This window comes from Prunus persica, chromosome G2, assembly GCF_000346465.2.
Source record: "Prunus persica cultivar Lovell chromosome G2, Prunus_persica_NCBIv2, whole genome shotgun sequence".
NCBI lineage: Eukaryota > Viridiplantae > Streptophyta > Magnoliopsida > Rosales > Rosaceae > Prunus > Prunus persica.
The window spans coordinates 23,891,014-23,913,478 of NC_034010.1; the positions used below are offsets into that span (position 1 = coordinate 23,891,014).

The following is a 22,465-nucleotide window of genomic DNA, read 5'->3' on the forward strand; positions in this document are numbered from 1 at the left end:
AACAATTTCAGATATCCTTACGTCTGGTCAGTAGAACGAAAGACTGTTGATCTCTATATACTATATATCAACATTTTGTCACTGCAAGGCCATGGCTGACATTAGCCCATACTTTTATAGCAAACGGAAAGTAGCCAGTAAGACTGGCATTACTCAATGCGTTATAGAATATAGAGAACAAGAATGAAGTATTTCTTGGTCAGTGAGTTTAGCACCACTTCCCATATAAAACTACTTCCCGGACACAAAAATAGAACAAAATCGCGCCTAGAACCGTGTTGCAAATGTAGACTGATGGGGGACTTGTCAAAGGGAATGTTTGCCAGGTAATGAAGGAGCCCTTCCAATTGCTGGGGGTTGTTCTATTCTGTGTCTGCTCCACATCCTTTTCTGCATTTTTGCCTTGAGCTACCTTCCTGTCTATGCTAGACTTTGTTATAGAGATCTGCTTCTGGGGCAAATCAACAGAAGTTCTACGTTCTTCAGGTTCTTTGGCCTGCAAAAAGGAAACCAAACTGAGTTGAGGAAATAGCCTTTACAAAGCTTCAATAGAAGGGCATATATATAACTACTGTAGAGAAAGAAAAAAAAAAAAAAACCAAGACTCTCTTCATGTTCTCTGTGCAGCAGTTTTTACTTCTCTCACCTTGCTTTGCTGTAGTTTTATTTCTCTCAATTTGCCCACTGGTGGATATCTTCTTCTTCGTGTTCTTTCCTTTGTATAATATTCGTCGTCAGTCGCTAATTGTATACAATTAATGGAAACGTTAAATGCATCTACATTGACAGCGGAAGTATCCCTTAAGACATTGATGGATCTTGGTTGTGGTCTGTGTGTTCCTTCAGATGTGCCAGACTGTAGTTGAAGCTCAGACGTCTGAGGTTTAGGTGCTACATGGACAGGGGAAGCAGCCGGTCTGGATAACTGGTTATGAAGTATAACCTCTGTATCTCGCATGGGCGGACTTGAAGTATATGTACGACCTTGCAAACCCACCACCTGAAAGAAAAATGTCAAAAAATATGAACAAGTTTCCCGAGCCTATACTAACAAAAAATGAAGCAAAGTTTCGAGTGTTTGACCTGTGCAAACTATCAACACAGCATAAAATTTTGATTCTCATATCTATAGGACAATATCATTAGAAAGGACTGTAATAATGTGAATGACAGGCACATTATTCACATTACTACAGCGATTCCTAGTGATATTTTCCTACAGATAAACATAATGTGGTTCACTAGCTATTGGAGTGCTCTAAAATAGCTACACGAGAACATTTTTTTACCCGTGCATGGACTGGTTTTGGGATTAACGTTCTTAAGGCCTCTTCAAATTCAGACTCCGAGTCATTATCTGCAAATGTCGCATTGTGATCATTATTGCTACGGGAACTTGCAAGCCAACGATCCATTGTCCGCTCAAAGTAGTCCGGATTTTCTCGTTGTTGAATATCTTCCTGCACTTGGAACAATAAATAAGTGTTGGTTAATTGTTTTTAACTGTATACAGTGAATTTGGGTAGTGGGAAATCAAACCCAGGATCGTCGTGTGCAGGGTGAATGCTCATAAACACTTGAGCTCAAAGCCATTTGCACCAGATATATATGAAGAAGCTCATATCAGGAAATTAAAGTCTCACGACTCTCACCTCTAGACTCTCCATGCTATGTACTGGTTGATTTTCAAAAGCAGATGCATTGTGAGTACTAGGTTCACCTTCATCACAGGTTGCAACATCAGCATTCTCATCTGATTTTTTCACATTTTTCTTTAAGCGACAGAGAACGAAGTCCCTCTGGATATAATTAAGTTGGAAAACCAATTATGTAATGAAAGTAGAGGCAATAGAAAATCAAATGGCGTTCCAACGCAAGCGGCCGTCTCCTAGTTTTGCATATTTACAAAACAAACCAAATTGGCTCCAAGGGGTTTCGACTTTGAGCCTTGAGCCATTCATTGATTTTAAATTCGAAACCCCTTTGAGCTGCAAATTAGTAATTCATTATGACTAAAATTCTATAGCACAACATGTATATCATGTTGTAAAGAGCAGCATTGTGTTATTGGTGCTGGAAAACAAAAACCATAAAAAGGAAAAAGAAACCAAAAAAAAAAAAAAGAGAGAGAGAAAAAGAAGAGAAAATGATGACCTGCTTATTAGCATTGGGATGGGCATCATCAGGGATATAATACTCATGAATGACCCAGTTGGTCTTCGTGGACTCACGAACGCGACCTATGTAAAAGGTCAGAATCCTCTTTTTGGCGATGACAGTTCTGTTGTCGCGAGCCTTGATCACACGATCTTTGCTTGTGATCTTCCAAAAGCCTTCCTTTGTGGCCCTACTTCCCTTTTTGTATTTGTAGAAGAAGAACCAATTCTCATCGTCCGACTTTATCAACGATTTGTCTGCATAAACATTTTAATTGGACCCAATTGCATAGACAGAGCTTCAGACTCATTGAAATGCAAATTGAAAAAGTAAAAAAAAGAAAAATCAAGAACTGGGATTGGACCCACTTGCGTGTAGAGAGTTTCAGACTGATTGAAATGCAAATTACAAATGAAGTAAGAAAAAGAATGAAAATTTAAGAACTGGGATTGCTGTAGTTACCAGGTAAATCCCAAGGCTCGAACTTGAGGATATCAATTTCATCAATGATGTTTTCGGCATGGGAATGCATGCCCTCCAGCTTATTCTTCAAATAGTAGTTCACCAGCTCTTCATCTGTGGGCCGAAATCTGAACCCCACCGGCAGTAACAAGTCACCTTCTTCTTCTTCTGCTGCTCGGCTGAGTCTGGCCATCTCTCTGTCCTTTTACTTTATGAAGAGAGATTGGTACAATTTGATTAATTGATCTGTATGTTTCTGCCAAGTGTTGAGTTGCTGTGAGAGTGAGTGACAGACAATTGGGAAATTGGAATGCTGGGTTTTTGTGATTAATGAGGTCGGTTCTTGTTTTTTAATGATTGAAAACAACAGAAGCGTACGGAAACGGAATTGACTTCCAAGTCTTTGGCTTTCTGCCTCTGGTGCTTACGTGGGTTTTGAATTTTTGTGGTGGCATATGGTGGACCCTGGGGTGGCAATTTCGGATACGACCCGATACACGATTCGAAATTCGCACGAGAAATTAGCGGGTTCAACCCGCACGATAAAAAAACAGGTCAATTTCGGGTCAACCCGTTCTGACCCGTTTAATAAACGGGTGGGTTTCGGGTCAACCCGCTAACCCGCTATAATACCTATCTAATCCGTTTATTAAACGGGTCGTGTCACGGGTCGTGTCAACCCGTGTACAACCCGTCAACCCGTCTCTTCTCCTCTTTGTTTTTTTTTTCCTTCTTTCTTCTCCTCTTTTTTTTTTCCTCTCTTTTCCTTTCCTCTTCTCTCTTTTTTTTTTCCTTCTCTTCAGTTTTCTCTCATCTCTCTTTTTTCTTTCTTACTTTCCTTCAATCTTCTCTCCTCTCTCTCTCTCTCTCTCTCTCTCTCTCTCTCTCTCTCTCTCTCTCTCTCTATTTTTTTCTTTCTTTAGCTTCTCTCTTCTCTCCTCTCTCTATCTTTTTTTTTCTTTCTTTTCCTTATATTTTCTCTACTCTCTCTGTTTTTTTTTAATTAAAATTTTTTCGGTTGTGAGTTTTGTAACATGCATGTTATTCTTTATAAACCCGTTACACGACTCGAAACCTGCACGATAAAAGACGACCCGAACCTGACACGACACGTTTATTAAATGGGTTGGGTTCGGGTTGAGCATTCTTGACACGTTTATTATCCCAACACGACACGACCCATTGCCAGCCCTAGGTGGACCCCGGCACTCTATCCACGTTAAATGTGCTGTATTTTGCATCGGTGCATTTATACTCATGTATTAGATTAATTTAACGAATTTAATCAGTCCATATAAGCATTTCTTTGCAACTTTTTTGCAAATGACTCGCTAGTGTAGTGGTCTGGAGTAATTACTTCTTCATGTAATATGTTATTATCTTTCTGGGTTTGAATCTTAGCATTTGTGTAGTGTGTATGAGTTAAATATGTTATTAACTCTCTAAGTCTTTAAAAAAAAATTTTAAAAAAATAATGATAAAAAAATGTCCCATCAAGAATCAAACACCCCTCCGCCGAACCCCACCCCCTGCCTGAACATTTCACGCAGGAAGGCGGCGCAGTTGGCTAGCGCGTAGTCTCATAGCTTGGAAAGTGAGTAATCCTGAGGTCGAGAGTTCGAGCCTCTCTCTCACCCCATTTCGTCTTTTTTTATTTTTGAACTTCAACAATTGAAGGTTCCAAACAATTCAACATAACGCAAACACTGCTATATTCGAAACTCCAGCAATACAATTCAATACATCCTTACATCTGGTCAGTAGAAAGAAAGACTGTTAATCTCTATAGGCATATATGAACATTTCATCACTGCAAAGCCATCGCCATGGCTGAGATTAGCGCATATTTTTATACCAAACAATAAGTACCCAGTAAGACTGGCATTACTCAATGTGTTACAGAATATAGGGAACAAGAATTAACTATTTTCTGGTGAGTGAGTTTAGCACCACTCCCCATATAAAACTACTTCCCGGACACAAAACAAGAACAAAATCGCGCCTAGAACCGTGTTGAAAATGTAGACTGACGGGGGGCTTGTCAACGGGGATGTTTGCCAGGTAATGAAGGAACCCTTCCAATTTCTGGGTGTTGTTCTATTCTGTGTCTGCTCCATACTGCCTTGAGGCACCTTCTTGTCTATGCTAGACTTTGTTATAGAGATCTGCTTCGGGGGAAAATCAGCAGCAGTTCGAGGATATGGAGGTTCTTTGGGCTGCAAAAGGAAACCAAACTGAGTTGAGGAAATAGCCTCTACAAAGCTTCAATATAAAAGCATATATCTAGTGTAGAGAAGTAAAAAAAAAAAAAAAAAAAAAAGGCTTTCTTCGTGTTCTCTGTGCTGCAGTTTTGGTTCTCTCACCTTTTCTGGTTTAGGTTTAGGTTTTTCAGGTTCTTTGGGCTGCAAAAGGAAACCAAACTGAGTTGAGGAAATAGCCTCTACAAAGCTTCAATATAAGAACATATATCAAGTTTAGAGAAAAAAAAAAACAAAAACAAAGGCCTTTCTTCATGTTCTCTGTCCTGAAGTTTTGGTTCTCTCACCTTTTCTGGTGGATATGTTATTCTGCGTGTTTTTTCCCTTGTATAATATTCGTCAGCGGAAGTATCCCTAAAGACAATGATGGGACCTGATTGCTGTTGTGGTCTGTGTTCTCTTTGATATGTACCAGCTTTGGATGCTACATTGACAGAGGAAGAAGCCTGTCTGGATAACTGGTTATGAAGTATAACATCTGTATCTCGTCTGGACTGGCTCGAACCATATTGTAGTAGTTCATACGGTATTTGTGGTTCACAACGCATTTGTAAACTCTGGACATGAAAGAAATATGTCCCAAAAAATGAGCAAGTTTCCAAAGCCTATACTGACAAAAAATGAAGCAAAGTTTTGAGTGTTTGACCTGTGCAAACTATCAGCACATTACAAAATTTTGATTTTAAGTTTCTATAGGAAAAGTATCATTAGAAAGGACTGTGAATGACACTGTAATAATGTGAATGACAGGCAAAAAAAAAAAGTAGAGTGGTTCAGTAGCTATTGGAGCGAATCGAGAGCATTTTTTCACCTGGTGATAGACTGGTTCCCTGTCTGTGTCACTGGTTTCTCTAGATTGTGGTTCAACAATAAGCGTTCTTAAGAACTCTTGGTCATTAGCTGAAAATTCGGTTGGAAATGCGTTGTGATCATTATTACTAAGGGAATTTGCAAGCAAACGATCCCTTTCCCGCTCAAAATAGTCCAGATTTTCTGGTGGCCGATTATCTTCCTGCATTTGGAACAATAAATAAGTGTTGGTTATTATTTTTTTCATCTAATATATACAGTGAATTTGGGGAGGGGAAAATCAAACCAAGGACCCTCCTGTGCAGAGTGAACACTCTACACGGCCTTTGCATCTAGGGTTGGTTTATTGGATGTCTCATTTTCAGGAAATCAGAGTCTCACCATATTCATGTCATTTACTTGTTGATTTTCTACATCAGATGCGTTGTGAGTTTCACCTTCATCACAGGTTGCTGCAACATCAGCATTCTCATCTGATTTTTTCACATTTTTCTTTAAGCGACAGAGAACGAAGTCCCTCTGCATATAATTAAGTTGGAAAACCAATTATGTAATGAAAGTAGTAATCCACAAAACAAACCAATTTGGCTCAAAGGGGTTTCGATTTCGAGCCATCCATTGGTTTCCAAATCGAAACCCCTTCGAGCTGCAAATTAGTAATCCATTATTACTGAATAATAACTATTGCACAACATGCATATCATATTGTAAAAGAGGAGCATTGTGTTAATGTGACTGGAAAACAAAAACCATAAAACTAAAAAGAAAAATAAAAGGAAAGAGAATGATGACCTGAGCATTAGGATTGTCATTAGGGATATAATACTCATGCATGACCCAGTTGGTCCTTTCGGAACTACGAACACGACCTCTGTAAAAGGTCAGAATCCTCTTTCTACCGATGACACTTCTGCTGTCTCGAGCCTTGATCTGATGTTCTCTGCCTGTGATCTTCCAAAAGCCTTCCTGCGTGGTCCTGTTTTTTTTGTGCTTGTTGTACTCTGGTCGACTGAAGAAGAACCAATTCTCATCATCCGACTTCAGCAACGATCTCTCTGCATAAACATAAAACACATTATTTGGATTTGACCCAATTGCGTATGCAAAGTTTCAGACTCATTGAAATGCAAATTAATAATTGTCAAAAAAATGAAAATTCAATAACTGGGGATTTGGTAAAAAAGTAAGAACACAACATTTGGATTGGACCCAATTGCATAAAGAGAGTTTCAGATTGATTGAAATGCAAATGAAAAGTGAAGTAAGAAAAAAAACTTAAAGAACTGGGATTTGTTGATAATTACCAGGTAAATCCCAAGGCTCGAACTTTAAGATATCAATTTCTCGGATGATGTTGCTGACATGGGAATCCATGCCCTTCAGCTTCTTCTTCAAGTAGTGGGTCACCAGCTCTTCATCTGTGGGATGAAATCTGAACCCCACTGGCACTGACAAGTCGTCTTCTGCTGCTCTGCTGATGACGATCATCCTATCCTTTTATGAATTGAGAATGTTACAATTTTTTGATTGGATTAATTGAACTGTCTGTGTATGTTTCTGTTAAGTGTTGAGTTGCTGTGGCAGTTTGGTTTTGGTTTTTCTTTCAGAAAGATTAAAAACAACAGAATTGTACGGAATTGACTTCAAAGTCTTCGGCTTTCTGCCTGCTGCTTTGCTTCTTCTGCCTTCATGGTTTTGGAATTGGAATTTTTGTCGTGTCATATGGTGGACCCCACCCACGCACTCTAACCGTGTGAAATTAAATGTATGGCTCTGTGTGCTTCCCGGCGGGGATCGAGAAGCTTCCCATCATGGAGGAATTTTTCAGTAAAGACGTCACGTAATCGAGTTTATATTACTAATTCAATCATGTGATAATAGTATATCCATTTCTTAATACTACATCTATCGTGTAATAATCTTGTCGTACACATAACAACACATGACAATGTGACCGTCAAACTTCTTTGTATCTCTTTTTTTTCCATCAATATTTGATAGAATTTGTAAAAATTATATGGACTATATTCCTATATCTTTTGCGTACCGAAATATAAGACCCATTTTATAGATGGTTCTATTCGTACTAGAATGAAATATTTTCTGGTGAGTGAGCTTAGCTCCACTCCCCAAATAAAACTACTTCCCGGACACAAAAATAGAACAAAGAAAGGCCTAGAAAAATTTTGGAAATGTAGGCTGATGGCGGACTTGTTGTCAACGAGGATGTTTGCCAGGTAATGAAGGAACCCTTCCAATTGCTGACGGTTGTTCTATTCTGTGTCTGCTCCCTACCCTTTTCTGCATTTTTTCCTTGAGCCACCTTCTTGTCTTGGCTAGAATTTGTTCGAGAGATCTGCTTCTGGGGCAAATCAGCAGCAGTTCGACGATATGCAGGTTGTTTGGGCTGCAAAAGGAAACCAAACTGAGTTGAGGAAATAGCCTCTACAAATCTTCAATATAAGAACATATATCTAGTTTAGAGAGAGAAAAAAAAAAAAAGCCTTTCCTCATGTTCTCTGTCCTGGAATTTTGGTTCTCTCACCTTTGCTGGTGGATACGTTCTTGGGCGTGTTTTTTCCTTTGCATAATATTCGTCAGCGGAAGTATCAATGATGGGACCTGATTGGTGTCGTGGTCCGTGTGCTTCTTGAGATGTATCAGACTTTAATTGAACTCGATCAGTCTGAGGTTTAGGTGCTACATTGACAGAAGAAGCAGACTGTGGAGAGATCTGGTAACGAAATATGCCACCTGTATCTCGGCTGGGCTGGCTCGAACCATAGAATACTTCACTAAGCATTTCTGTCTGAAACAAAAAAGTGTCCACAAATATGAGCAAGTTATTTCTTTTTTTTAAAAGTTGATATAGATTCAAATTTTCATCCGGAAGTTGGGTTTAATCCTCGGATTTGGTGAATTTAATACAAGTCCTTTAACTTATGTATCACATAGGATTACATTCTTTTTTAAATATTGTACGATGTAATCTTTTTATTTTTATATTTTTAAAATCATTTTCTGTTCTATATTTCTTTCCTTATCCAATTTACCCTTGAGCACATAAAACGTAAGGAATAATGAAGTTATTAATTGCAGCAAATTTTATGGTGGTTTTATAATAAATTACTAAATTTATGGTAAGTAAAGCACCTAATTAAGAAGATTTTTTTTTTCTTTTTTAAATGTTGTACATTGACATAAGAAAGAAATAATGGAATGAGTTTAGTGCTCAAAGGAAGCCAAACACTCGTTAAAATAGATGAGAAAATAATGGAGATCAGACTTGGGGTTCATCCCAAGACACAAATGACCCACTGAAGCATGATCTAATGTCCATTTGCTATGCAGTCATAGTATCGACTTTTTCTTCTTCTTCTTCTTATGCTTCTTCTTTTATTATTATTATTATTATTATTATTATTATTATTATTATTATTATTATTATTATTATTATTATTATTATTATTATTATTATTATTATTATATGTTGAATATATTGTCAACTTTGAATCAAGTTCAATCATTTTGTTCTTTATAGTTATTCTTTACCTGAGATATAGGTAATACATTTTTTGATAAATTTTTCTTCATATTATATATATATATAAATTATAGGTAACATATTCCTTTAACAAACAAAAAAAAAAGTTATTAATTGACTTGTGTTTTTATATACATGAGATATAGGTACCACTCTTTTTTGCCTTTTTGTTTATGAATTTAAATTATAGGTAATACGCTTTACCACTTATCTTTTTTATGTACCGGAGATATAAGTAGCATATACTGTCCGACTTATGTTTTTATACACTAGGTTATAGGTAATTTAATATTCTGCTTGTTTATTTTTCCACCTTACTTATAGGTAAGATGTTTTGTGGTTCGTTCAACTTATGATGTAGATATTTTATCCCATGGTATAGATATTTTGTCCTATTATCCATTGCATAGGTATAATATGTGGGTCTTACTTTCATTGATTAAATGGTATATATTAGGTAAATATTATCAAGGAAATTATGCATTAAATTTAGATTTTCAATATGTTTTTCTTATTTACCTCAAAGGGTAAAATCGACACAACAAAAAAAGTAAATAAAGTCAAAGGACCTACATCTAAAACTAAAAACGCGTGGATTAAATCCAATAATAGCTAATCGTTTTGGACCTAGATGTAAGAAACAGTTTCTTTTTTTATGTAATACACTCAGTGATATGACGCCATTGTTATTGTTCATAAACAAACACCATCAATAGATTCTGGAACCAATTCTTTTCTATATTTTTCTATGAGCTGAGACTGAATTATGACTTACAGTTGGCTCTTTGTTTGTTTATTGCATGATAATTTTCTTTTACCACAATGGTTTGGATAACAACACGATATAACTAATCCCTCCTAATCCCCTCAACATGGAAAGTCATTCACCCCTACCTTCATTTTCTCCTTCAATATATCTTAGATTTACTGACTTATCCAAGCCAATAGTTACCAAACATGACCTTAAGTTATTGACGGATGAATTAGTCCGACTCAAGATTAGTGTATTGCAGTAAATACTTCTACCTAAAGGTGTGTTTCCTTATATATGGTTTTGACACTGGACAATTAGCAAAATTTTCCTTCTGGTTTTGGTAAATCTAGTGATTTTGCTGGCTTAGTAAATTATAAAAGAAGCCCCTATATCTTGATTATGTCAGCAGTTAAACTCACACTACAAAGTGCAGAGAGTTTAATTGATCAGGAGAAGAAGGTATTGGTTTTGAGCACACAAAACAATGTCCTTCGTTTTCGTGATTCTGTATACTATATTTTGTTGATATTCATACGGTATGTGTGAACAATAAAGCTGCTAATGTTGATATTCATATGGTTTTGTTAAAGAAGCTTACTACTTTCAAGATTTATATCACATTATGATTGCTAAAAAAAGTGTTAAAGCACTTTAAAAGGATTTTTTAGTGTTCATCTGTTCGGTTTCATTTCGATATTTTTTTTCTCAGATTCTCGTACACAGATTCAACATTTATATGTTGTAATCCACTGGTGATGTTGGTTTCAGTTGTGTAGTGGCACATTATTCCTATTGCTACAGACTACAGAGGGTCCTTGTGATATTTTCCTACAGATAAACATAGCGTGGTTCACTGATGATGTTGGTTTCAGTTGTGTAGTGGCACACCCATTGCTACAGACTACAGAGGGTCCTAGATGATGTTGGTTTCAGTTGTGTAGTGGCACATTATTCCCATTGCTACAAACTACAGAGGCTCCTTGTGATATTTTCCTACAGATAAACATAGCGTGGTTCATTAGCTATTGGAGTGTTCTCCAGTAGCTAATGGAGAGCATTTTTTTTTTACCTGTCCATGTCCATGGAATGGTTCCATGTCTGTGTCACTGGTTACTCCATCATCTGGTTCAACAAGAACCGTCTCTAAGAACTCTGCGAATTCAACATCCGAGTCATTCGCTGCAAATGCAGGTTGCAACGCATTGTAATCAACATATTCCTGCATTTGGAAGAAAAAATAAGTGCTGTTTTTGTTTTTCCAAAGTCCAAGCAAATTTTTTTTGGGGGGGGGGGGGGGGGGGGGAATCCAATACAGGAGCTTGAGTGCATAGATAAAAGCTCTTAAATACAAGCCCCTTGCAGCACTGCACCGGATATATACGAAGAAGCTCATCTCAGGAAAATGAAAGCCTCACCTCTAGAATATCATGTGCTGGTGGATGTTCGAAATCAGATGCATTGTGAGTACTAGGCTCACCTTCATCACAGGTTGTTGCAACATCAGTATGAATCTCATCTGATTTTTTCACATTTTTCTTCAAGTGACAGTGACAGAGAACGAAGTCCCTCTGCATATAATTAAGTTGGAAAACCAATTATGTAATGAAAGCAGAGGCAATAGAAAATCAAATGAGGTAACTTCTAACGCAAGCCGACATCTCTAAGTTTTGCATATTTACATAACAAACCAATTTGGCTCGTAGGTAGGGTTTCGATTTCGAGCCATCTGTTGGTTTCGATTTCAAGCCATCTGTTGATTTCGAAACTAAATTTCTACAGCACAACATGTATATCATATTGTACAAAAAAGAAAGAGAATGATGACCTGGTTGGCATTAGGATGGGCTTTAGGGATATAATACTCATGCATGACCCAGTCGGTCTTGTCGGAATTGCGACCATGACCTATGTAAAAGGTCAGAATCCTCTTTTTGCCGATGACGGTTCTTCTCCTGTCTCGAGTCCTGATCTCATGTTCTCTGCCTGTTATCTTCCAAAAGCCTACCTCGGTGCTCCTCTTGGTGTTTTTTTTTTGGGTGTACTCTGGTTGACTGAAGAAGAACCCGTTCTCATCGTCCGGCTTCATCAACGATTTCGCTGCATAACATAAAACACAACATTTGGATTGGACCCAATTGAGTTTGAGACTGATTCAAATGCAAATTACAAGTGAAGCAAGAAAATTGAAGAACTGATATTGTTGATAATTACCAACTAAATTCCATGGCTCGAACTTGAGGATATCAATTTCATCAATGATGCCTTCGGCATGGAAATCCATGCCCTGCACCTTATTCTTCAAATAGTAGTCCACCAGCTCTTCATCTGTGGGACGAAATCTAAACCCCACCGGCAGTGACAAGTCACCTTCTTCTTCTGCTGCTCTGCTGAAGCTGATCATCTCTCTGTCTGTCCTTTATGAAGAGAGAATGTTACAATTTGTTGATTTGATTAATTCAACGATCTATATGTTTCTGTCAAGTGTTGAGTTGTGAGAGGCAATTGGGAAATTGGAACGGGTTTTGAGATTAATGCGTTGGTTTTTCCTTTTCTAATGATTAAAAACAACAGAACAGTACGGAATTGACTTTCAAGTCTTTGGCTTCCTGCGTACTGCTTTGCTTCTGCGGCTTACATGTCTTCGGAATTTTTGTCCTGGTATATGGTAGACCCCACCCACGCACTCCCGCTCACGATAGGCCTTCTCTAACTCATTTGGGACTAAACCCAAATTTTTCCCCTCCAAAAAATAACTATTTGGATTTTGCCCAGATTCAAATCATTTTTTCTCCCAACCATTCGAACTCAAATTTTAAATCTGCAACTTTATTAAATTATTTAAGAATGATTTAAGTCTAATTTTTTTTTTTTATGGATAACTTTTCTTCATTTAATCTTTTTAAATAACTTCATAATTTTTTTTTGAAACAATTTGACCTTAAAAAATTGAAATTCTAAAAAAGTAGAGTGGTTCAGTAGCTCTTGGAGCGAATCGAGAGCATTTTTTTACCCGGTGATGGACTGGTTCCCTGTCTTTGTCACTGGTTACTCTAAATTGTGGTTCAACAATAAGCGTTCTTAAGAACTCTTGGTCATTAGCTGAAAATTCAGTTGGAAATGCGTTGTGATCATTATTACTAAGGGAATTTGCAAGCAAACGATCCCTTTCCCGCTCAAAATAGTCCAGATTTTCTGGTGGCCGATTATCTTCCTGCATTTGGAACAATAAATAAGTGTTGGTTATTATTTTTTCATCTAATATATACAGTGAATTTGGGGGAGGGGAAAATCAAACCAAGGACCCTTGTGTGCAGAGTGAACACTCTACACGCCCTTTGCAGCAAGGGTGGTTTTATTTTGATGTCTCTTTTTCAGGAAATTAAAGTCTTACCATATGCATTGCGAGTTTCACCTTCATCACAGGTTGTTGCAACATCAGCATTCTCATCTGATTTTTTCACATTTTTCTTTAAGCGACAGAGAACGAAGTCCCTCTGCATATAATTAAGTTGGAAAACCAATAAACGGAGTTGACAACCCTGGAACTTAATCAAAGTCTTTGGCTTTCTGCCTGCTGCTTTGCTTCTTCTGCTTACATAGTTTGGAATTTTCGTCGTGGCATATGGTGGACCCCACCCACGTACTCTAACCGTGTCAAATTAAATGTATGGCTCTGTGTGCTTCCCGGCGGGGATCGAGAAGCTTCCCATCATGGAGGAATTTTTCAGTATAGCCGTCACATAGTCGAGTTTATATTTACTAATTCAATCATGTCATAATCGTATATTCATTTATTAAAACTACACAGGCCAAGGCAAAGATCCAGAGCTGGGGCAGGCTAGGACTATTCTCTTGTCGTACACATGACAACACATAATAATGTGACCGTCAAACTTTCTTTGTATCTCTTTTTTTTCCATCAATATTTGATAGCATTTTTTTGCACCTTATTATGTTTATCTATATCTAATACCTCTGATACCTTATTATGTTATCGCTCCTCCAATGAAAAAGGTCTTTAAAAAAAAGAACTTTATATAAAAGATTAAAAATTAAAAATTAAAAAGAATAAAAAGTCTGAACATTTCACTCTGGAAGGCGCAGTTGGCTAGCGTTTAGGTCTCATAGCGTGGAAAGTGAGTTATCCTGAGGTCGAGAGTTCGAACCTCTCTCTCACCCCATTTCATCATTTTTATTTTTGAACAATTAAAGGGTCCAAACAATTCAAGACCTTAATAACGCAAACACTGCTATATTCGAAACTCCAGCAATACAATTCAAGACCTCAATACATCCTTACATCTGGTCAGTAGAAAGAAAGACTGTTAATCTTTATAGGCATATCTGAACATTTCATCACTGCAAAGCCATCGCCATGGCTGAGATTAGCGCATATTTTTATACCAAACAATAAGTACCCAGTAAGATTGGCATTACTCAATGTGTTACAGAATATAGAGAACAAGAATTAACTATTTTCTGGTGAGTGAGTTTAGCTCCACTTCCCATATAAAACTACTTCCCGGACACAAAACAAGAACAAAATTGTGCCTAGAACCGTGTTGAAAATGTAGACTGATGGGGGACTTTTCAATGGGGATGTTTGCCAGGTAATGAAGGAACGCTTCCAATTGCCGGGGGTTGTTCTATTCTCTGTCTGCTCCATACTGCCTTGAGGCACCTTCTTGTCTATGCTAGACTTTGTTATAGAGATCTGCTTCTGGGGCAAATCAACAGAAGTTCTACGTTCTTCAGGTTCTTTGGGCTGCAAAAGGAAACCAAACTAAGTTGAGGAAATATCCTCTACAAAGCTTCAATATAAGAACATGTATCTAGTTTAGAGAGAGAGAAAAAAAAGCCTTTCTTCATGTTCTCTGTCCCGGAGTTTTGGTTCTCTCACCTTTTCTGGCTCAGGTTTAGGTTTTTCAGGTTCTTTGGGCTGCAAAAGGAAACCAAACTGAGTTGAGTAAATAGCCTTTACAAAGCTTAAATATAAGAACATATATCTAGTTTAGAGAAAGAAAAAAAAACAAGGCCTTTCTTCATGTTCTCTGGCCTGAAGTTTTGGTTATCTCACCTTTTCTGGTGGATATGTTATTCTGCGTGTTTTTTCCCTTGTATAATATTCGTCGGCGGAAGTATCCCTAAAGACAATGATGGGACCTGATTGCTGTTGTGGTCTGTGTTCTCTTTGATATGTACCAGACTGAAATTGAACTCGATCAGTCTGAGGTTTGGGTGCTAAATTGACAGAGGAAGCAGCCTGTCTGGATAACTGGTTATGAAGCATAATATCTGTATCTTGTATGGACTGGCTCGAATCACGTTGTAGTTCATAAAGCTTTTCTAAACTCAGCTCCTGAAAAAAATATGTCCCAAAAAATGAGCAAGTTTCCAAAGCCTATACTGACAAAAAAATGAAGCAAAGTTTCGAGTGTTTGACCTGTGCAAACTATCAACACAGCACAAAATTTTGATTTTAATATTTATAGGGTAATATCATTAGAAATGACTGTAATTATGTGAATGACAAGCACATTATTCACATTACTACAGCGGATCCTAGTGATATTTTCCTACAGATAAACATAGTGTGGTTCACTAGCTATTGGAGTGTTCTAAAATAGCTACACGAGAACTTTTTTTTTACCCCTGCATGGAATGGTTTTGTGTTGAGCGTTCTTAAGGACTCTTCCAATTCAGGCTCCAAGTCATTATCTGCAAATGTCGCATTGTGATCATTATTGCTACAGGAACTTGCAATCAAAAGATCCTTTTTCCGCTCAAAGTAGTCCAGATTTTCTGGTTGTTGAGTATCTTCCTGCATTTGGAACAATAAATAAGTGTTGGTTATTTTTTTCAAATGTATACAGTGAATTTGGGTAGTGGGAAATCAACCGTTGAGTGCAGGGTGAATGCTCATAAACACTTGAGCTCAAAGCCATTTGCACCAGATATATACGAAGAAGCTCATCTCAGGAAAATGAAAGCCTTACCTCTAGAATATCATGTGCTGGTGGATGTTCGAAATCAGATGCATTGTGAGTACTAGGCTCACCTTCATCACAGGTTGTTGCAACATCAGTATGAATCTCATCTGATTTTTTCACATTTTTCTTCAAGTGACAGTGACAGAGAACTAAGTCCCTCTGCATATAATTAAGTTGGAAAACCAATTATTTCGCTGCATAACATAAAACACAACATTTGGATTGGACCCAATTGAGTTTGAGACTGATTCAAATGCAAATTACAAGTGAATTAAGAAAATTGAAGAACTGATATTGTATTACCAACTAAATCCCATGGCTCGAACTTGAGGATATCAATTTCATCAATGATGCCTTCGGCATGTAAATCCGTGCCCTGCACCTTATTCTTCAAATAGTAGTTCACCAGCTCTTCATCTGTGGGACGAAATCTGAACCCCACTGGCAGAGACAAGTCACCTTCTGCTGCTGCTCTGCTGAAGCTGATCATCTCTCTGTCTGTCCTTTTTGAACAGAGAATGTTACAATTTTTTTGATTTGATTAATTCAACTATCTATATGTTTCTGTCAAGTGTTGAGTTGTAAGAGGCAATTGGGAAATTGGAATGCTGGGTTTTGAGATTAATGCGTTGGTTTTTCTTTTCTAATGATTAAAAACAACAGAACAGTACGGAATTGACTTCCAAGTCATTGGGGCTTTGCTTTTGCGGCTTACATGTCTTTGGAATCTTTGTCCTGGTATATGGTAGACCCCACCCACGCACTCCCGCTCACAATAAGCTTCCTGTCATGAAGCAATTCTTTAGTATGACCGTGACATTGATACTACTAATACACTCGTGTTATGTATGTATACAACAATCTTGTACGTATGACCTAAGTCCATCATATAATAATCTTGTCGATCATCCAAATTAAATCTAATAACATTACGTAATAATGTGATCGTGACACCCTTAGTTTTGTATCTCTTTCTGTGCCAATATATATATATATATATATTTTTCTTTCCTAATCACATCTTTTACTGAAATATGAGACCATTTTCTAGATGGATTCTATTTAAATGAGCAGTGTAATTAGAAAATGCTCTATGATTTTACTACAACTAGGATCGGCGTACCTAATCTTCCTAGATTGCATGATTCTTTGATGCAACCATGGTCATTTTACTTTATCAGAATTAGGATTGGCGTCTTCCAAATTTGGAGTGTTCTTGGGCAGATAAAGAAGCAAACATGAGCCTGCATCTTTTATGTGATTGTGGGTCCATCATTTTTTCTTGTGTCCCCACTAATAATGTAAGGTCAGAGTTTCTTCTTGATTAAGTACTTGCAATGTATCATCCAGCATACACATCCCTTGTGATCTTCTACAAACGATTGCCTGTTATATACCATAGTTCCTTCCTATGCTGCTATTAGTTTTTGTCCTGTCTCTTGCTATGATTTTGAAGCAACAAGTCAAAAACTAATCACATCATCAAGTCATACTTAGGATTTCAAAAATCCAGTTGTTTCTGGTAATCATAACACGTTACAGCTGACAGCAGCACACATGTTCCAGCTCCTTGCCTGAAAAATTTGGCTAAGGCTGGCAAGAAACAGTTGCGAGAATGAAGACTATCATGCAGAAAATTCCCAAATCTAAATTGCTATTTTCTCTATTTCCCAGGCCATACTTCCAGAAAATTGAATTCACAAACACAAGTAGCCCAGAAGGGACGTTTCTCTGTTGGCTATACACATTCCCTACAGATATGCAATTTTCCTCTCTGCTCTACTATATGTTTATCAACAATTTTAAGTATGGTTTATGACTGAGAACACCACACTCTTTCTGGTGAGAGTACAACGGAGAGTCGGGCATGATCAGAAAGAGTATAATCTTCAGGCCATATTCCCTTTTCTGCCTCACGGGGGTACAGAACTGCGTTCTTCACGTTGAATCCAAGGGCGTCCTCTGTGCCTCGTATGGACTCCTCTCTACTTCCATTAAGGTTTTCCTTTTCCTCTGACACTGTAGATATCCAGATCCTATTCTGCAATGTCAATCGTTTTAGGCACAACAAGGTGTTAATAATAATACTTTGGAATGACTATTACATAAGGGCAATGCTAATGCAAGTTCAAAACTGAAAATATATGAAAACAATATCCCACAATTTATGCATGCAAAGTACCTTAAATTCTTCATAATCAAGAACACCGTTTGCATCAACATCTGCTTGGATCCAGAGATCCCTTGTCTCCTGGAAACCCAGTCCCGAAGGTTGACCAATTAAATTAACCTGCAAAATGCCTATATGAGAAAGTCTTATCTTTCCATTTGAACTTTATTTTGTTTATTGGCTAATAGAACGAACCTGATGGAGTGCTTCACAGAAAGCTGAGGATGTAATAAAATCACCATGGCTATCACCCTTCAAAAAGGCAAATGCATCATTTTCAGCCATTGAAGCTTTTCGGAGCTGGCGCTGGAAACCCCACAAGGAAAAAAAGAAAAAGATAATCAGCATAGGATGTGGAAACTGTCTACACAATTAACCAGAGCTTGCATGCACTATAATATAGAATGCATCATTTTGGAAGTTTTTCAAACAGAGCTTATATGCACTACATATCTAACATGAACTACGAGCTCTCTCCTTTTTGTGGCAAGGAATTAGAAGTAGGTAGAGAAAAGGTGAATGGATGATTTTAAAGGAACTAATATAGAAAATGGTCAACGAATTGCTCACCCTTAATATACCAAAAACAGCTTCACACCAACTAGTCTTTAGTGGTTTACGTGACTTATTGGGATTACAAAGCCAAATGAAGTCGACACCACAGATGTTTCCCCTATGATTGCGGTGGCTAACCCACTGCAGGATATAAAATACAAATATTCAGTTAATACAAATGATGAGCATTGTGGCAGCCAAGTAAATCACTGACTTTGAAATCCAAAAACCACCTACCTTGTGAGCATCTGCATCAGTATATTGATGAGCAGTATCATATGTTGATACAAACCCCTGAGATCTAAGGAATTTGTACACATGGCCACGCTTACTTCCATTCCAGTCACTGCAGCGAGCATTACGCAAAAGAATACAAATATAAGAATGAGCATTCTACACAAAAGAATACAACCAGAGATAACCCCATTTCATTAACTAAGAAATCTTTTGTCATGGAACATTAATTAACTAAGAAAGACAAGACAGGAGACTCACCCACAGAGTATGATGGGCATGGGGTTTAGTTTGTTTTCATTCTGATAAGATTCCACAAATTGCAAAATTTTGTAAACCTATTCAAAAGTTACAAGATATGAAGGTTAGTGTGATTCCTAGTGCAGCTATACAGCATGATATGCACAAAAGTTGAACTTCATGGAAATTTTGAATACCTGATGCAATCTTACTATTGAGAGACTGGAATCGTGAGGAAATAACAAGTGCGTATTCATAATTAGCATTTCTTGCTGAACATTGCCTTTCTGGTTTTGTGAAAAGGGGGCAGCTAACTGAACATGTAACAACTGAGCAACACGGTCTCCAAAATCATTAAAGTGCAACTCTCGATAGTTTAGAACCCTAAAGCAGTCTCTTCGCACAGCAGTGAGCAAACCTGTATAGAGAAGATACAATAAGTCAAGCCACAGAACAACAAGTAGTACTTTAAAACGTTCATTTCAATCATGACATTATTTCTGAGCTATAAACAAATTTGATAACAGTAATATTAGAAACCCATATAACTGATACTAAACTTGAAGACAAGTCTGCAAGTAAGGCACAACTACTTTGGAATTGCTAGGCTAAGGATAAAATCCAGCTGATATTTATAGCGAACCAATGGCAGAATAACTCCTATATCTTTGACTTCTGACAAAATAGAGGGGTATGGGGAAAATAGTGCTGGGGAAAAAACATATGAAAGAAAAACCCAATCCAAACGGAAAGTGTTGTGAAAAAGCTCGCAGATGCATGAAACATGGATGTTGAATCCATCACATTAAACTAAATGTGTGCAGAAAAATGTAAAAATTTTGTCAGAACTTTCAAGTTATTCAGCATCTTTCTAATATTAAAGTTGGGATTAACATACGAATATGAACACAATCACGAATTTTACCTATGAAATAATGAGATAATGAGATTTAACTAAAATTGAAAGATGTCAGATAAGTCCAATGTGTTAAAACTGACATTAAGGGATCGATTAAAGATAGAAATATACCATCTCCACGGTTGTTCGTTCGCGCAAGCTTGAAGGTACTATAGCCTGCATCCCCAAGCCTCTCCAGGTACATATTCACAAATTCTTCATTTCCAACCCAAAACTCCTAATTTTGGAAAGGGGGGATAGTCAGCACAAACGGTCTGAAAGGGCCGTGCCCTTTAAACCTTAAAGAAGTTCACTTTGTTCACAGATACAAGTCTAGGCAGAAATTCAGCAAACAAAAGCAAAACGGTTCGCAAGTATCACCTGGAGACATATAATTGCAGAAGATTCATAGAGCAACCAATCCAAAATCCTCTGGTTCCTGGCCACCCAGAATGCTCTGAACTCGCTCTCACGAATGCCTTGATTCTGTCTCACACATACCACAAAGAAATTGAGTATACAAAATCAAATAAAGTAAGAAACTTGGCAGAGTTATAAGCAAAAATGGGATAGAATAAGACCTGTTGATCGAGTCTTTTGTAAATGGGAGCCAAAATATTGAAAGTGGTGCACGAAACTAAGCAAGACCCTGTCAAAGTCTCTGGATTTGGCTCTGTCATTGACGAAACTGATACACAGCCGCTACTATAGCTTCTTGAAAGGCTCTCACTTTCTCTAAGATTGAGCTTCGCAGCATTAGAACCCGCAACCTGAAATTCTCAAATTTTCAGTACCCAATAACTTTCCTGGAAACCAAATCCAATCTAGCTAGAGAGAGAGAGAAAGAGGTTTAACATTGACATACCATGTTAAAAAATCCTTGCCACTGTCACTGTTGTTGATGCAAAATTTGCTAAATTTGGAGTAGATTTTAAACAAGATTATAAAAGCGAGTGATGGGTTTGCTTCCAAATTCCAATCTTTCCTAAGTTTGTAGTTGCAGTCTGAGATCGAAAAGCAGTGCGCTAGATTACCATGTACTGCGTTACTTATAGCAGAGGGGTGATGAATAAAGTTCGATGGTTTTGTCGTCCGTGTTGAGGATAGAAATGAAACCAGCGGCGGTGGTGGGGGCCAAAACCGAAGGTTCTGCTTCTATCTTTAAACAAGAATATGCGGAGGCTGTACAGCTAGACATTGTGCTGTAAAATAATTGCAATCTTTTTGTATAATTATAAACCATTCCTCAATTTTATCACTTTACATAATGAAAACAACCATTTACTTTGCAATATTTGTACCCTACTCCAACATTAACTAGCATTTACTTTTCCTTAAACAATGGATCCCAGCTTACTCATTCTGAGAATTTCTGACACAAGTGTGACTGTGTAACCAAAATTCCCAATTAGCAATTGGACCATTGTGTCTTTTTGATAGAGACAAGCAATAATGGGAATCCAACCTAAAATTTCGGATACATTAATAAATATGTTAAATAATTTAAAATATAAAAAAAATTAATAATATCAGGACCAAAGCAAACCTACAATCCCAAATCGAAAAGCTTATACTTTGCACTCAACAATCAGTTACTATTAATATAAATTTATATAAGGAATTACAAATACTTTGCGTATCAAGTAGTCACATGACATTGAATCGAACCATGAGTGGGGCACAAGCAACAAAAATACATCGTTCAGTGTCGCAGAAATCTTTGTGCCGAAAACTTAAAAAAATGCATCTTTATATGTACGGATCTACATAAAAAGACGAGTGAACGCGCAAAAGTTGAGAAGAAAGCGTGTCGGTAGTGCCTGTCTGTTTGTCGGGCCGTCACCTTTCTTTCTTTCAATCTTTTTCTTCGTCAAATGGATTTGCTTTAACCACTTGCATTACTATGATAACATCTCCTCCCAAGGACTACGCCAGATGTCACATTTTGCACAGCGGCAATCTTTGTACAACGAATGGGAGAACTGAGATTTTTTTTTGGAAAATGCTAGGGAGACCAACTTTAGATAGCAATGTGTGTGGTTACTGCATATCTCTTTGCGGAAGAATGAGATTGAAAGAAAGAAAGGTGACGGCCCGAATAACAGACAGGCACTACCGACACGCTTTCTTCTTTGCTTTAGCGCGTTTACGAGATTTTTTGTGGGGTGTGTGGTAGAATTTGAGATATAGGACTTCACTGTTCATTCACCAAATGACTCGACTCATCATATTATGATCTTCCCCAAGTTTTGTACTCAATCCAATATCAATTGATCCATGAAATTGGACAATTCAGGTTCGTACGAAGTTCGTTATGAAATGAAGTAGTTAGTGTATTGCATAGTTCTAGAGAATGGACATCACTCAAAACCCATCCAATGACTCCTCCCACC

The 22,465-nt window shown here is 37.5% G+C and overlaps 5 protein-coding genes across 8 annotated transcripts; all 5 read right to left on the bottom strand.

The window, feature by feature from the left end:
- On the bottom strand, positions 79 to 2,958 carry LOC18785758 (NAC domain-containing protein 62). Of its 2 annotated transcripts, XM_020556497.1 has the most exons (7): positions 2,620 to 2,958; positions 2,155 to 2,414; positions 1,653 to 1,799; positions 1,290 to 1,460; positions 647 to 1,000; positions 474 to 496; positions 79 to 437 (listed from the first exon to the last, which is right to left on the bottom strand). In XM_020556497.1, exons 1-7 carry the CDS (start codon positions 2,810 to 2,812, stop codon positions 209 to 211), a joined length of 1,377 nt encoding a protein of 458 aa, XP_020412086.1. In that variant the 5' UTR covers positions 2,813 to 2,958; the 3' UTR covers positions 79 to 208. The 2 variants fall into 2 exon arrangements, with proteins under 2 accessions (XP_020412086.1, XP_020412085.1); XM_020556496.1 differs by having other exon boundaries at positions 79 to 496; positions 2,620 to 2,957.
- On the bottom strand, positions 4,291 to 7,372 carry LOC18785736 (NAC domain-containing protein 100). Of its 3 annotated transcripts, none has more exons than XM_020558467.1 (7): positions 6,992 to 7,370; positions 6,480 to 6,742; positions 6,069 to 6,206; positions 5,689 to 5,889; positions 5,165 to 5,482; positions 4,983 to 5,021; positions 4,291 to 4,835 (listed from the first exon to the last, which is right to left on the bottom strand). In XM_020558467.1, the coding sequence occupies exons 1-7, from the start codon at positions 7,173 to 7,175 to the stop codon at positions 4,563 to 4,565; spliced, it is 1,416 nt and encodes a 471-aa protein (XP_020414056.1). In that variant the 5' UTR covers positions 7,176 to 7,370; the 3' UTR covers positions 4,291 to 4,562. The 3 variants fall into 3 exon arrangements, with proteins under 3 accessions (XP_020414056.1, XP_007218468.2, XP_020414057.1); XM_007218406.2 differs by having other exon boundaries at positions 5,165 to 5,434; positions 6,992 to 7,368; XM_020558468.1 differs by lacking the exon at positions 4,983 to 5,021 and having other exon boundaries at positions 6,992 to 7,372.
- Positions 7,508 to 12,589, bottom strand: LOC18786055 (NAC domain-containing protein 5). The gene is made up of 6 exons (XM_007220356.2): positions 12,197 to 12,589; positions 11,811 to 12,082; positions 11,401 to 11,553; positions 11,055 to 11,204; positions 8,233 to 8,496; positions 7,508 to 8,094 (listed from the first exon to the last, which is right to left on the bottom strand). The coding sequence occupies exons 1-6, from the start codon at positions 12,384 to 12,386 to the stop codon at positions 7,804 to 7,806; spliced, it is 1,320 nt and encodes a 439-aa protein (XP_007220418.2). The 5' UTR covers positions 12,387 to 12,589; the 3' UTR covers positions 7,508 to 7,803.
- LOC109947437 lies at positions 14,331 to 17,357 on the bottom strand. Its single transcript, XM_020557416.1, has 7 exons — positions 17,099 to 17,357; positions 16,279 to 16,759; positions 15,982 to 16,163; positions 15,636 to 15,806; positions 15,063 to 15,344; positions 14,886 to 14,924; positions 14,331 to 14,750 (listed from the first exon to the last, which is right to left on the bottom strand). The coding sequence occupies exons 2-7, from the start codon at positions 16,463 to 16,465 to the stop codon at positions 14,478 to 14,480; spliced, it is 1,134 nt and encodes a 377-aa protein (XP_020413005.1). The 5' UTR covers positions 16,466 to 16,759; positions 17,099 to 17,357; the 3' UTR covers positions 14,331 to 14,477.
- Positions 17,475 to 21,278, bottom strand: LOC18787335 (uncharacterized calcium-binding protein At1g02270). The gene is made up of 11 exons (XM_007217921.2): positions 20,938 to 21,278; positions 20,654 to 20,842; positions 20,454 to 20,558; positions 20,205 to 20,310; positions 19,372 to 19,592; positions 19,196 to 19,272; positions 18,938 to 19,046; positions 18,716 to 18,841; positions 18,341 to 18,451; positions 18,158 to 18,265; positions 17,475 to 18,016 (listed from the first exon to the last, which is right to left on the bottom strand). The coding sequence occupies exons 1-11, from the start codon at positions 20,938 to 20,940 to the stop codon at positions 17,789 to 17,791; spliced, it is 1,383 nt and encodes a 460-aa protein (XP_007217983.1). The 5' UTR covers positions 20,941 to 21,278; the 3' UTR covers positions 17,475 to 17,788.